This window comes from Saccoglossus kowalevskii, chromosome 13, assembly GCF_978046115.1.
Source record: "Saccoglossus kowalevskii chromosome 13, keSacKowa6.1, whole genome shotgun sequence".
Taxonomy (NCBI): Eukaryota; Metazoa; Hemichordata; class Enteropneusta; family Harrimaniidae; genus Saccoglossus; species Saccoglossus kowalevskii.
The window spans coordinates 23,697,596-23,714,082 of NC_140653.1; the positions used below are offsets into that span (position 1 = coordinate 23,697,596).

The 16,487-nt window shown below is 33.1% G+C and overlaps 1 protein-coding gene across 3 annotated transcripts in view; it reads right to left on the reverse strand.

The window, feature by feature from the left end:
- Window positions 1-16,487, reverse strand: part of LOC102805294 (endophilin-A2-like) — a 43,735-nt gene that overhangs the window by 12,751 nt on the left and 14,497 nt on the right. For all 3 annotated transcript variants that reach the window (XM_085507090.1, XM_085507091.1, XM_085507089.1), the window contains 5 exons: window positions 7,962-8,030; window positions 4,969-5,041; window positions 3,825-3,968; window positions 2,900-3,033; window positions 2,409-2,475 (listed from right to left, as the gene is read on the reverse strand). In XM_085507090.1, the coding sequence (XP_085363216.1) occupies window positions 2,409-2,475; window positions 2,900-3,033; window positions 3,825-3,968; window positions 4,969-5,041; window positions 7,962-8,030 (487 nt within the window). The remainder of the gene's footprint in view (window positions 1-2,408; window positions 2,476-2,899; window positions 3,034-3,824; window positions 3,969-4,968; window positions 5,042-7,961; window positions 8,031-16,487) is intronic.

The following is a 16,487-nucleotide window of genomic DNA, read 5'->3' on the forward strand; positions in this document are numbered from 1 at the left end:
AACACATGGCTGACTATACAGATATTGATGCCCAGAAAGGAAGATACTGGGTGATTTGAATTATAGTCAGTGATGTATCAACAAGAGGTGCTGAGTGCTAGAACTATGTAACTGATATGTGATGATATCACACAAAGCCTCAGGTATGCTCATGAATATGCAAATTAGCTTGATCTCAAACTCAAATTGGTACCATATTTCCACTCAAGTTGCATGTTCCTATCCATGCACCTCAGAATGTTTCTTTTTTTTTCCTTTTTCTTTTTTATAAATACAAAAAAGGATGCAAGACTGGAAACAAACTAAAAATCAGCAGTTTCATTTTAAAAGATGAAACAAATTTGAATTGGAAAAAATGCAATTATTAAATTAAATAATTATTGAATAAAGTTGGAAACTTGCCAAGCAACCCAAAGTACTTAATCACCATGTTATAAAAGAGAAAAAAATGATAAAAATTTTGATATGTACTACCTACCAGTACCATCAGAGGCTGGTGGTAGGAATAAGATTGGATAAAAATGGTATAAATTGCTGGAGCATTTTTATTAATTGTCTAATCAATGCGGTATCTGTTTACTCATTTATTTAATCAGTACCCATCCACTCTGTCTAAAAAACAACAGTGAAATCTTTGCCTCAAAATAATTGTTGAGATTTCCCAAATGGCAAACAAGTGTGTGGTCTTTTTCCTGTAGCAATTTTTCAGCTACAGTTTTTATAATAAAAACGTTTTGAGTAATATTTTGGTAAAAAAACAATAACTGCTAGGATGTTTGTGCACAAGCATAGGAGATTAAATATCATTTTTTGAAGTGCACATGTTCTCCCTGTATGTCTTCATTGTCTATATTTAGGCTGTATTATGGTTATTACATGCATCTCCTACTTTCAAACAATAATATACGTAACAGTAAACGACATGTCTACCATCATGAACTGTTCACTGTGCAGAAATGATTAGTAGAAGCTTAAATCACTGGCAAAACACACTTGATATTTCTATTCTATTAAATTTGCATACTGTAAAATAATTTATTTTAGTTGAAAAGACTTTTTGGTTTTTTTGTATGGAAATTTATTTTCACTGATTTTTGACGAGTTGTATGTAAAATATAGGAAAAAATGTATATTCGCCGGATTTTATTTTCGCTGAATCATTCCTTCAGTGAAAATAGCGAAAATTAATTCCAAGCGAAAATAAAGTATTCTACAGTATATTAAAAGTGAAGGCATGTAATAGGCCATAGCACTATCTTCTGAAAACTGACTGTGAAAATGTTGGTTATCGATTCTTTTAATTTTAGCCAACCTGCATACACTGGAAGACAGACGTGTTTTAATTTCATGAAAAAGTCATTGCGATTCTTTGCGAAAACCTAGTAAAATGTTTACCCACACAGAATTTCACAAATTTTCCGTGCATGGTGATGAATCATGTGAAAATTTGAATTTCAGTTAAACTATTGTATAATACACACAGTGAATTTAAGCACGAATAAGTATAGGACAGTGATTTACCAGCAGTTCCTGCATATTGTAAATTAGATAGAGTGAGGATGGGAAATACGAATGTCATGAAAAAAAACAGAAAAGAATTAGAAAAGTATTAGTAACAAGTATAACATAGAGATTTTAGTGTAAAGCATGAATTGAATTAGAAGCTAGTTATTAAAGTAGAACTGTAGCGTATTTTCTTCAAACATATCTAAGATGCTCACAAATGTAATTTAGAACATTGATAGAGTAACTTGAGTTTCAGGTTACAGGAGAAATCTAATCAAGTTACAGACAGTATAATTTCAATGTCTACAATCAAAATGTCATTGTAATACATAAATGGGCAGGAACAGAATAATAAAAACTCTACACCCACTGGCAACATGCATTATTTTTAAGACTATCTTTTAGATACAGAACATTAGGGGTAATTAATATGATATAAATTTAGATTTAATTTATTGAAGTATTAAAAAGAAGATAGTTTTGTGGTTGCATTATGAATGTTAGTGAGGTAATATGAGAACCTTTGGATCACGACATCTGTTTGTGCTATTACCAGTAAAGTTAAATTTAGAGTACTGAACACAGGCACAAATCATACATTATGACAGTTTTACCATAGGATGTCTAATAAAATGACACCTTCCAGGGATCAGAGAAAAATTAAACAGATTCTACCAGAGACCAAAAATTAAATGATTCCTCAATTGTTTATTGAGACAGGCATTTCAAAGAAAGTAAAAACCCAATCAAAATATTATCTTTCCCATTATTGTAGAGTGTTATCTTACATGCACAGAGAAGAAAAACCATGCTATAAGTGTGTAAAACAGGAAGTAGATGATTAGGTTTACCAGAAGGAATATAATCTAAATGTCATATCATGCTTTGAAATAATTACTTACCTTTGGTCTGCTTCCTTTTCTTGCAATCAAAATCTAAACGCCTTGATTCAAGTTTTTTCCTGTGGTGCTACAAATCAGAAAATCAAAGTGAACATACAGTTAGAATGACTCCAGTGAATGAAAAACATGCTTGACAATAAAATGCATATATTTGTACTACGGGTAACTGAAATCAATCTGTTTTTGTTCCGTCAGACAAAATGTCATTGACAAAAAGAAAAATGGTAAAGTATGCCCTTTAGTGGTCAAAATGAAAAATAAGTCTACCAAGACGAGGTCTATATTTTATCCCAAAGTACCTCAGAAACAAAATAATCCAATCAAAGAGCTGAACGACCCAAACATCACATCCTGGTACCCTGTTACGTCTACCAGGTTACTCACAGAAAAGTAAAAAGTAGTACATAGTGGATCCGGAGCTAATCTTAGTCTCTGAGAATTACGATTCAAATGACAATTTATTTTACGTTCAATAAGTGCTTTTGCTTTACCAGAATTTCTCTTATTTCTTTGGACTTCAGATGTTCCATTGGATCAAGGAAATTTTGTTTAACATTGTAATCTAATGAATCTTTGACTTCTCCCAGCTGTTTCATTGCTTCTCCAGAATCCAATAATGCAAGACCTACAAAAGCAAGTCACAAAAAAATTGCCTCAATAGTAAATACGTATAAAATGAGTTGGCCATTTTGAATCAGAATTTGAAATCAAAATTATAGGCACATATGTAAATACAAAACACAAGATTCAAACTTGCAACACAGCAAACATGCATTGCCACTGTATGTATCCAGACTTGCTCCTTATTACACCACAACACACTGAAACAAATGTATGTTAATATACCTCGGTATATGATATGGTGTATAAGGTAACAGTAAAGGAATGTCAGAGATTCAATTAATATAAAATGTATTTCATTTGGTCATTTTTAATCCAATCTGAAAAATATTATTGTCTGATTACTGTGCTCGTCTGACTTAGCGCCCATGCTCAACTAAGCGCCCACCCTCCATTTTGAGACATTTCTAATTTATGTTCACAATCAGCTAAGTGCCCGATTCCTCAAAAATGCCCCAAATTTGACAGTCTATTTATAAAACCTGGTCTTTGATAATTGTTTGACTTTTCCCGAATACTGTTATTAAATCGAATTTATATAGTACAGTGTGAATGCATAGACCACGGTAACCATGCGTAAAAAAAACACTTTTACAATAACCTGTTAACAACCGTGAAAGGTGGTGAATACTTTATTCCATATTCAGTTGACCTTTTAAAAATTGTTAATTACAGGTTTTAAAAAAATTCAATACTAACAGATAGCTGTCCAGTAGATTGAAATCTGGGTCCAGAACAACAGAAAAGGCAATATAGACGATGTACAGTGTGGATAATAATAATAATTTAACTTACCAAAATTTGAATCATCACCAAGTTCCTTACCAAATTTCAACATAGAATCACCAAGAACACTTTCAGGTTGGGGGTACCTTGTATTTTTAGCTTGTCCTCTCATCTTGGAATATGTATTCACTGCAGCAAGTTTTGCTCTTGATGCTATTCCAAAGAAAATAATACACGATTCAGTTAGGGAACACTTCTGGTTCTCAAAGTACAATACCAACTATCTGGCTTATTTTGGGGGAAAATCTGAAGGTAAATTCATACTGATAACAAATGTTATTTGCTAATGTCACTCCACTTTTATATAGGACTAAATCAGTGAATTTTGAGGAACAAATACTAAGATAATTCATGGTAGTGTAAGTAAACTTTTGTGTTAGTGAAATTTTACCAACATCTATACTGTTGACTCTGAGAAGTCAATATAAGAGAAGCAAAATACAAGTTGGATCGAAGTTACAAGCTACAAAGCAATAATTTGGAAATTAATGATACAGTATGACTGAATGTCGCGTTGTTTGTGGAGTATGGAAGTTATAATACAATGTATCCTGTGACGGTATCTTTAAAGTGAGTGAAAATACAGCATGGATACACAGCATCATGATCATTTTGGAGAATCTCTCGCATTGACACAGAATTTCCAGAACTGGTTTGTTCTGCCTCGCCCACTATAGTTGAGGTGGTCAATATACAAGTAGCATGAATTGTCCGCTGCCAATAAATGAGAAGGTAGGTTTTGATTTGAAGTGCACTATGACACATGTGTGACCCTGACGCATAGATTTCTTTGCACAAGAACGCGCCTACTTTCCATTTTTGGACGTCAATACACATAATAAATAATAAATTAAAAGCAATGAACACAGTAACAGCCACAGTAATTTTGTGATGGACCAGGATTTGAAAGAAACAAGTATAATTATTGGAAAATTGCCATGGCAGATCAATTCTAGACCTACTGTAAAATCTGTATTAAAAGCTGCGGCTTCTATTAAAATGGTAAAATGCAACAGAGGGGATGCGGCTTCTATTAGAGCATCTACACATATGAGAAATGGTGAATTTTTGGTTCTCAATTATTCTAATAGAATTGGTGTGACTTCTATTAGGGGTGCGGCTTCTGATACAGATTTTACCGTACTGGCATTACCTGGGTTAGGCTGTAAATATTCTGTGGTTCTAATCATAACATCTTCAACTGCTGCTTTTGTTGCATCAGTTTTCTGAAAATATAAAAGAATTTACAGTCAATAACTTTTCAGGTGGAATTTAATTAATTTTGCTAAACATCACAATTTGAGTTGACACAAGCAATTGGTTTTTAATGAATTGTCATAAATTACATGCATACAATCAGGAATGATCACTGGATTTTGTTTCCACTGATTTTCATGGGGTTTTATTTCCCTTTCGGATCCTCTCAGGAAAATGGGAAGTGGAATTGTTGTGTGGTATGTTTAGAAATACATGTAGGTATTGCATTCAAAGTGATGTTTGTTGCACCTTTCTACTAAGTAAATTATACATGTAGATACTATTTTACTCTGAAGGTATTTTCCTGTAATGACCTTTAAAGTTACGCTCTGAAATCCTGCACCTAAAGCTTTATTGAGGTCTGGGGACTGTATTACAAGAAATAATTGGTCTGAATTTACACAAAATACATCTACCAAAAATTTCAATGATTTTCGGATTGTCAAGTTGTTAGCAATCATTTCAGCTTCTACATTTCATTGCCTGTTAGAAATGAATTTGTTAACAGATTTTATTAATAATATTCCAATGTATTTGGATTCAATTCTGACTGTAGTAAATTCAGGACAATCGAAACAAGTTCAAATGTGAATGAATTCTCAGTTTTGTTCATCAAATCATGTTTACTTACAGCTTCAAACACCAGTAATTAACATAATTTCTGACCTTAATAAACTTTAAACAAACCAATAGGAATATCTCAGAATACAACTTAAAAATTTAACTAGTACTAAATACTGAGGTAAATTCTGAATCTGAAGTAGCCTCACACTTGGGTATGATACTGATTCTGCTTTCAGTCCAACAACGTAACCTGTTCATGTATATCAAATACTATATATACTGCTAAATTTCCATGATTTATCCGCTAAGCATGTCAGCCAGGCCACACAAATTACACAATTTTTACAAAGTGATCAATCAACAGTTCATATATACAAGTCAATGCTTGATTAAAATGCATCAGACAGTAAAATGTAATGTCTAAACTAACCGAAGATAAACAAGCAAATCATAGTGTGTAACTCCAATATTACTGTCATCGCCATATTGTTCCGAATATCAAAACAGCAACATTGCAAGCTAAGTTGCAAACTGGTTTGCTATGTGCGCCTTGAGATCCTTACATGGTTAGAACAAGTTAGGTCAAAGCAACCTCAACAGGAGTCGTCAAACTAATAGTGGAGGGACTTGGACACATTGAACATAAATAAAATATCCTAAAGCGATTGTCTTTCCATTTATATTATTCAATTGTATAAATTTGTATATAATAAACTGCAAAGTTATCCAAACAAAAGCATGTACCGACACAGTATGAAATGTCAGGACACAGTTGATGGTGTGTCTGGTGTATGTGAGTGCATTTAGCCGAATGAGGCACCCTCATACACGTGGTTTGAAAAGCCCAGTTCATAATCATATATCAATCTTGAGACACGCATAACAACAAACTAGTCAGCAACTTAGTTGGCAATGTTGCTGTTCTGGTATTTGAAACAATATGGCAATGACAGAATAAAGGCCAAAAAAATTACTTGTGTGGTTCCTATAACATAACAGCTAGTTAAATAATGTTAAATAATGTTTACAATGAAATCTTCCCAATTTGATCTAAATTTGTGGGGAATAAAATCAGTTTTTACTGAATTCTTGTATATGTGTTTGTTCAAATCACAAAAAAAATATGACGTGCACATATAACCTAATATGTATGATCACCATACCAACTTTGATCCAAATTGACCTAGTCATCTCTGAGAAACAGCTCCGGATATGTAAAAATGACGATTTAGCACTTTTACATATTGAATTGAATCACAAAAATAATGATGGTGTAGTTGTATCTCTTAGTATACTATCTTTGTACAAAATTTAAACAGAAACATTCATGGCATTCAAGATAAAGTAGCATGGGTATCATGAAAAACAAGTGCAACGTGCAACTACAACCTAATATGTATGATCATCATACCAACTTTGATCCAAATCGGCCCAGTCATCTCCGAAAAACTGCTTGCGGACACATTTAGGTATCAGAAATTATAGCAAATTTTACATCCAAAATGGCCGCCAGTCGGCCATTTTTTCTCCGATCATAAAGTAACTTGACGCGCCTATGTAAGACATTATGTATTGTCTTCATGTAAAATTTGAATGAAATCCATCAGTTGGTGTCCGAGACGGACGTACGTACGGATGGAACGAACCCAAATTAATAGTCCCCGTTTTCAGACTTTGTCTGAACGGAGACTAAAAACCACTGAGGATCAGTACCAGCAGTGATAATAACAGTATGCGCATACGTTTTCTGATGCAGGTCACCTCACTGTAGATAAGTGTATAAAACAGTGTTGTACAAGTAGGTGCATGCCCTATGTACATGTAGTGCATAACTTTGTTATCTTCCCTGCACATTACACGTACTACTCAGGGTTCTCCACATGATGCGTGTTAAAAAACTTGCAAATTTCTGTTCTGTGGGGTTATCACCTCATGGTTTCGTTAACAATTCTTTGACTGGGACCAAGGCACACAGGAAATATAACAGGGCACTGACTATAAACAGGGTGCAAATTTTGGAAAACAAGGCTGCGCCCTGTTGAAACTCCTTGTGGGGAACACTGCTCCTCATGAATGATTTTACACGCCAACAATATGAACTCTTAAGTGCCCATAGCTATAACCTCATCAGAGTGTAACAAGGTGTCATCACTATTTCATATACATTATCATTTAGTTATGAAATTATCTAAAGCATTTTTGATAATGACAGACCCAAATGGACATAATTTCACATTATTTGGTGAAAGATGAGAAAAGTTGACCTTGACGCTTAAAAATAAAAAACCAGATCTACCGAGGAAGAGTATGTGCATGGATACTTACTCTTTCCATTTCAACAAAGTCTTCATCCAGCTTAGTGTGCTCTGCACCACCAATCTTCTCGCTCATATACTGCAAAGAAAGAACAATTTAAATAATACCATTGTTCATAAATATAGATTTGTACTCGTGTAGGAGTAAATTGCACATGATGACCTTCCGTACCAACTATTTGAGCCATCCGAATACTTTTCTTTAGATACTTGGGAATACATTTTATTTTCACGAGAATGAGAATTTTAGTATGTGGAGAACACAAAATTTCATATAGTCAACTTACAAAATCAATGAAAGTGAATCTTCTCGAGAAACAGGAAAGATGAATCAAATCGCAAAAATAAAAATGTGCATGACATGAGTAAACACAAAACCAAGTTTGAATGAAATTTGAAGATACACCCGAGAAACAGTTGATATGTTTAACAAGCAGCCTCTCGGCTGAGACAGCTCCGCTGTTAGCAATGCACATTTCAATTAAAGAACTGAAGATATCATTAGAAAATGAACAATATGTATAGTATCAAAGCAATGGGACTTTCAACAAGAATTCAAAAATATCACTTTTCACCAAAAGTGACAAATAAAATCATAAAAATTAGGTAATTGAAGATATCACCACAGAATTATCAAACCTGAAAGAGGTCCACATGTAGTACCTATATATGTAATATAAAAACAATCGGAATTGCGGTTTTCAACAAGAAGTCGAAAATATCACTTTTTACCAAAAATGACAAAAATATTAAGCAAAATTAGAGAATTGAAGATATCATCATGAAATGAACAAATCTGTAAGTGGTCCACATGTAGTACCTATATATGTAATATCAAAGCAACTGGACTTACGGTTTTTAACAAGAAGTCGAAAATATCACTTTTTACCAAAAATGACAAAAATATTCACCAAAATTAGAGAATTAAAGATATCATTACAAAATGAACAAATCTGTGAGAGGTCCACATTTAGTACCTATATATGTCATATCAAAGCAATTGGACTACTTGTGGTTTTCAACAAGAAGTCGTAAATATCACTTTTTACTAAAAATTACAAAAATATTCACCAAAATTAGAGAATTGAAGATATCATCATGAAATGAACAAATCTGAGAGATGTCTACCCAAGATACATATGCACCAAGTATCAAAGCATTCAGGCTTGTATTTTTCAAGAAGAAGTCAAAAAAGTAAAACATTGACACGTACGACGGGCGACGATGACGACAGATAATCACTCATACAATAAGCTCTGCTCTGCTCAAAATTGATTTTGGTGGGTTTTTTGGGGGGGGGGGGCAAATATGTTTCAATCAGTCAAAGGTCAAAAAAACAAAAACAAAAATCAAATCAATGTGCACATGTACATATAGAAAACTATGACATCCAAAAATAACTGAAGAGAACATTTCAACCTTTTGCCTATGTACACAATTTAAGCCAAATCTGTAAAGAAATATCTTTGGTAAACCAACAGAACACTTGTAAATAAAATAAAAAATGTCCACTAGTCAGCCATTCTGAATCAACTCCTGCAACAAAATGACATGCATCAGTAATCCACCATGAGTGATGTCCATACCAAGTTTGAACAAAAAACGGTCCAGGCATTTTGTATGTTGGACAAACAGATTGACAGATGATCAAAACTGTTTCAAACAGGACCTATTAAACTAACATTGTATGTACTATGAAGTAAAGGCAGTATATTTAGAATTACCATGTCAGAGGGATTTCATGAGAGCACATTATTATACATGTACATTTATAAAAGAAAATATTGAATTATTACTTTGTATATGATAAGCATCCACCTGTATTATTTACACCTGAACATAATGGGAAAGGTCAAAACTACATATAGGTGAGGTACACACATTTTGGCACAAGTTCAAATCATATTGCTGTGAATCATGGCCAGCTCAAATAATATGCTTGTACACACCTAGTGTTGTATGTTTATAGAAAATTATGCTCATTTAATTATTATTATTTCAAGTATTGTATAATTCTTATGTTTGAAAACTGGTACAACTCACTTACCAGTACCGGTAGACCTACATATTAAATGTATTACAGAAAAACTGTTCATGAAATGATGCAGGGAATTAAATTTCAGTACCAGTAATTTTCACAGCGAACATTAAATAAATAACAAATGTTAAATTTTAATAATTTTGCAACAGTAATGTGAAAAAATCAACTCTGCCTCCAAGTTGGTTGTTTAGAATTTATATCATATACATTTTGACCAGTGCATTTATAATTAACCATAGTAGCAATGCAAGCCACAATTGTGAAGTGACCCTGTATACCAGGTACTATTCAAATAGATGTAGATGTACACAATACACATGACAACCTTTTGTCATGATCACCTGTACCCTATACACCCAACATTTGTTATCAGACCAGGCAGGAGATTTCTGCGAGAACTTGAAGTGAACAGCAAATTTGATAATTTGATTATGAACTTGCAGGTGTTTTTCTAGAAAAAAAACTGCAAGAGGGAGCACTGCAATTCAGTGGCGCCATCAAGTGGGAGAGATAGTAGGGTTCTCCCTACCAGGGTATGGAATTTTTGATAATTCTAAGTTAAAATGAAGCATTCTAAGGCTTCCGTTTGGGGCCAAAATTACTATCAGACAGGTCACAGTTGAAGACTGTGGCCACATGTGATCCCTGGTCAATCAGAATTTGATGGTTGCCAGATCTGCTCGCCAGGGTAAGGGGGCATGGCCATGGCATGAAAGCACGACCCGCCTGTTCCCTTGTTTAAAAAAATCAGTGAACTTGAATTTCTTTTTTTATACATGTAGCTCAATATGGTAATGCTGATTTTTTTAAGGGGAATATAGTGTATCCTTATTTCATCAAAATTAAACATCATCAAATGTGTTTAGCACATTATTAAAAGTGAAAACACCCCAAAATACTTTTCAGTATGTCAAATCCCACGCAATGTTTTAATGCCACTTTGACCTTTCTTTGTCCTGTTTGACCTCAATTTCACACGCACTGGTAACGTAACATCTTGCAGTGAAATAAAAATTGTCTATTAAACAATGTATGACTGGACATGATATTTGATCAGTCCCCCCCCCCCCCACGATTTATTCTAAATACAATAACTGGCCAGGCTTACATGTATAAAGAAGACCACATGACCTCAAACGGAATCATTACTTATATTTTCAGTACACCTGTCATCAACGCTTAAAATCAGTTCCATCATACATGTTATTGATGAAGCTATTATTCAGTTTCCCAACAGTCCATTTCTATTTCTGCCATAAAACCCATTCATACAAATTTAAACAAGTTCATTCAGCAATAACGAACTATATGGTTGAAAGAAATGAACTACATATGAACCTTTGAGCGCAGAAAAATCACAATCATTTTCAGTCACAGCTTTCAAACTCGATAGACATTTCTCACATATATTTGAGACCCTCATTTATTCAGATCAATGAATATTCATTAAGTTGTTCATTTGAGTGGCGACTGTAGGAAGTATCAATACTAAAAAATACTTGTACATTATTTACAAGCACTGTAGAAATATCTGAAATAAAATATAAAAGAAGGAGTAAGGGCCTTTTAAGGATAATTACATCTAATATTCACAACAATTCAATATTAATAGAAGTGATGGCACTATTTTTATACATGTAAGTACATTGTTGCTACATATATAATACAGACAAACAACAAATTGGTCAAAGGTAATTAATTGTGAACTATTTTATTATTTCCCCTAGACTGATAGTTAAGTATAAATACCATACTTTCACTACTATTGTCAACTTGTAATCTTCCACAAAATAGTCCCCACCATTATCTTCTTTCTCTTCATCCATAATGAGATTTAAAACCATTATGTCAATTTTTTTCATTGATTTATAATTACGGTATATTCAAATGACATCACTATTTCCATAACTTTTCTATTAGAAACGCATCTCAAAAGCCAAAGGCAAAACACATCTCTGACATCGCCAATACTAAATGCATCTAAAATTCAGGTCTGATGATGACATTTGCAATTATTTTTTACAAGAACTGAATTCAAAGGTCAACAAAAGGTGACCAAAGCACAACAAAATAAAGCAAATTATTTTCAAAATATCATTTTCCGCCTGCACACATTTCACTGGCAATTTTATGTTCAATAGTTACATCATTACTATTATTAGAAGATACCAGTAAATATTTAAAAATGAACTGTGTTAATAGGTGAAGCATAGTCTCCCAGTTTGGAAATGCTCGTTAGCCTATTGTTACAGCGCGTGTTTCATTTAATCTTTGTTTATTTCACTGTTTATTTAACCATAAGAAAACAACTGATGCTATCTCTATTAACATAAAATTAACAAGTCATTTTCGATCAGTTCCTTCACATATTTTTATTTACTTAAAAACAACATCTTCGTGTCAACAGCCACGTGGAAATCATGCAATGATTTTGACAATTTAGACTGGCGTTCTGATTTTGTAGAAAAACGATAACACAGAATACAACCTTGTTAGTAGGGAATTGTATCTTGAATCCTCGGCTTGAATCACCTGTAAACTAGTAGCATACTGAACCACGAAAAAATGCATCAGAAAAGAAAAACTGCTGATAACTAAAGTTGATGTTTGTATGCAAATTATCGATGTAAATATAAAATACAACATTATACAACACCACGTTGTATGCAAACAATGGGTTCAAAATCCCAACATTTCAGCATTGTTGACGAATAACATTGTGACGTTTTGTAATACCGTACAAAAGTATGACTGTTAGATAACATACATGTAGTCACCATTTTGTCCGCAAAATGACCTAGCATGACTGTGGCATGACACCACAACAATTAGATTAACCAGAACTAAACATACCAAAATCCAGCCTACTTTTCGTAGACAATATTCTGCTCCCATCAACATCCAAAGATGGTCTACAATTAACACTCAATACTTTGTATGACTATACTAAGAACTGGGATCTTGAAGCGAACACTGACAAAATCAAAGGTCTTATTTTTACCAAAAATGGCCACAAATCAATCAGCTCATCTTTGACTTATGGTAACACAAAACTAGAGAAAACTAACCAGTTCATCTACCTTGGACAAATGTTTAGTACCAATGGTTCATTGCTCCAAACTATAGAGAGACTATAAACTGACAAGACAAGGAAAGCTCAATAACTATATGCTAACATTTACAATGATAACAAAAATAACATAAAACTGAAGTCAAATCTATTTGAATGAGTTCAACTGTCAATTCTCTTATATGCATCAGATGTTTGGGGTTGCACAGCAAGAGATGCTACGTGGGAAAAGTCAGCTACAGAAAAATTCCACTTGAAATTTTGTGCAGACTCGAAACCGAACAACTAACATTGATTGCAGAAATTCAGTACCAGGAGGCAATAAAATACTATCAACAAATACAAAACAATAGACCAATGTGCTTCATGTTATAAAAAATATGGAACAACAATGCTTCAAAAATATCTTGTTGGACAATCTGTTGCATTTCAAAGAACAATACAAAATTGACATCAAATCAATGTCCAAAAAATGTGTTCCAGAATAAAACAAAAGAATAAAACCATAACCGGTTGATCACTGACATTAACAGATCAGATTCCAAGCTCAGAAAATACTGTCTTTCAAAAGACAAAAACAATATTTAACCCTATTTACATCTACCAAGGGTATTTGATGAAAGAAATGATATTAAATTATTATCTCAACTCCAACTTAGTAGTCACAAACTTGAAATAGAATTGAAGATAGCCTTTGCAAAAAATGCAACTTCTTGTGTTATTCACAGAGAAGAAATGGAGAAACTATATTTTGAATTCAGTAATAAACTTCCTGATTTTAATAATGCGGATAGTACATTTGTTAACATCAGGAATTCTACTTCAATTCATTTACTCATTTACATTTTATTACATTTCTGAACTCTCACTTACTTCATTTTTCATTTTGTGTATTTTTCTATTACCTCTGTGTTTAAGACGAAGTTAACATTATTTTTTCATTATGATGTAATAAAGATTATTATTATTATTATTATTATTATTATTATATCAAATTTGGGCAAAACATGCAAATCTAGAAGTATGGACCCGGAATATGAACCCAATTACTAAAGTGAATATAAAACAAAACAAGAGGAAACACTGCAGAAAGTTGGATAGCCAGCAGCTTAAGACCAAGTAAGAGCAAAAATAGCATCAGCTGGAAATTGAAACGCTGACTGTTTCTAATCTTTGGCTCATTCACACCTTATACAATTATAGCGTTTTAACTCAAGGCATCAAGTCATCTGAATTTTATTATCATATGCCTCATTATAGTAAGTGGATTACCATGAGCTGCAGAACAAACACAAAACTTGCTAACAGGATCAGTTTTACTGTTAAAGGGGGCACCTTCCAGTTAAGCTTAATTTCACAACAAATTTACTTTCTGGATTAAAATAACAATGGATAACAAAAGATAGATTAACATTGTAAACAACATAAACAATAGTGTCCCATGATTCTTTGGTGCAATCCATGGGATTGAGCGGTTCCCCTTTAACGATTTACAGGGCAAACGGAAATTGGTTAGAGAAGTACTTCTAATAGAACAAATATGGTATATTATAATAGCTCCACCCAGGATTGTAAACAAACACTTGTAAAGTGTCTTTTATTCAAGCATGGAGATTTTTTTCTGAGCTCCATGATTGAAGGTTTTAGTGATAACAAGATGTATTTCCATCACAAAGGACTGAATAGACAAAACAAATACTGGCTTGCCTAGCAAAGATAAATATAGTATTGCATGGCACAATGACAAGCATCATTAAATATGAATAACGATATCTTAATTATTCAAGACAATCTCACATTGGTTCTTTTTTGGGCTTATTTTTACAACAACTAGTTTGGAAATGTACAGTACACTTCAACGATTACAATCCATAAGGTATATTTAGAATGAAGGTTTTTGGTAGTCAGGATAGGTTTGGATATTTATTCTTTGAATGTTTAAAGGAAATTAAAAATAACCCTGAAGCATTGTGTTCTACAGCAAGATTGTAAAAAGCAATATTCTGAATTGAAATGTATTGAGCTATTGTGCAGGTATGACTGGGTTATTGATGTAGAATGGAGGCAGTTATTACACCCACGCTTCTCGGCAGCTATTTAGATTACATTACAACACACAAGATTTAACATTCTTCAGTTGAACATACATTTAATTTTCATCTAGAGATATAATTGTCTTGAATGATATCTGGTAGTTTTTATGACCTGTCTTATTTTTCAAATCAACAAGTTCAAAATGTACATTTTATATACATTTTATTATTGTAAAAAAAACAATAACTCTAGTATTTTTATAACGTATGAATATGAACGGTGAAAGCATGTCTGAGATATGGCTCGAGAACACCACTTATAAAAACAAAATGCCCGTCAGACGGCCATTATGAATCTGATATAAAAAACTAAATGACATGCATCAATGTTCATTTCATGTACCATTCTGGAATGGTTAAATGTTTGATTTCGATAAATTTTAAAATGCGTACAATGGAATTTTGAATCAGATCATGAAACAAATGGACACCCACAAGTATCCAAAGCTGTACATGTGTGTATGATGTATGTGTGAAGTTTGAATATGATTTGTTCAAGCGTGTTCGAGATACAAGTAGAAATGCACTAACAGACAAACAGCCACACAAATGCACATCCACAGTGAGGTATATCCATAAGTTCCTGGGGACTGCTAAAGAATGTAACTAAATCACATTTGCAAGGTACATCTCTATTTTTACTTTTATGAAGACAGGGACTCGTATATTCTACTTGACTAAAAATGTAAGCTATATTTCAATGAAATTGAAGAAAATGTTCACCTTATATCCCTCTTATATACAACAAAAAACACAGACACACAATGAAGGAAGCCCTGAAAAACTATGTAATTTTCATTCATATATGGTAAAAAACAGAGATTGAAGTGGGTCAAAGGTGATAAGATAGAAGATAAACTACACTATATGATATACAGACACTTAGTAATCTTAGACTCCACATGTGTTACATTATAACATCCATTTCCGGAGACTAAGAACAAACAATCGGTACCACAAGACAACCATTTGCATGCTATATTGGTACAAGAAAAAACCTACTCATAGAAGAAAAGAATAAACTTTGTAAAAATCACAACAAGCAGCCTCTCAGCAGAGATAGCTCCGCTGCTAGCAATGCACATTACAATTAAGGAACAGAAGATATCATTAGAAAATGAACAATATGTATAGTATCAAAGCAATCAGACTTGCGGTTTTCAACAATATAGGAAAATATCACTTCTTACCAAAAATGACAAAAATATTCACCAAAATTAGAGAATTAAAGATATCATTACAAAATGAACAAATCTGAGAGAGGTCCACATGTAGTACCTATATATGTAATATCAAAGCAATTGGACTTGCGGTTTTCGACAAGAAGTTGAA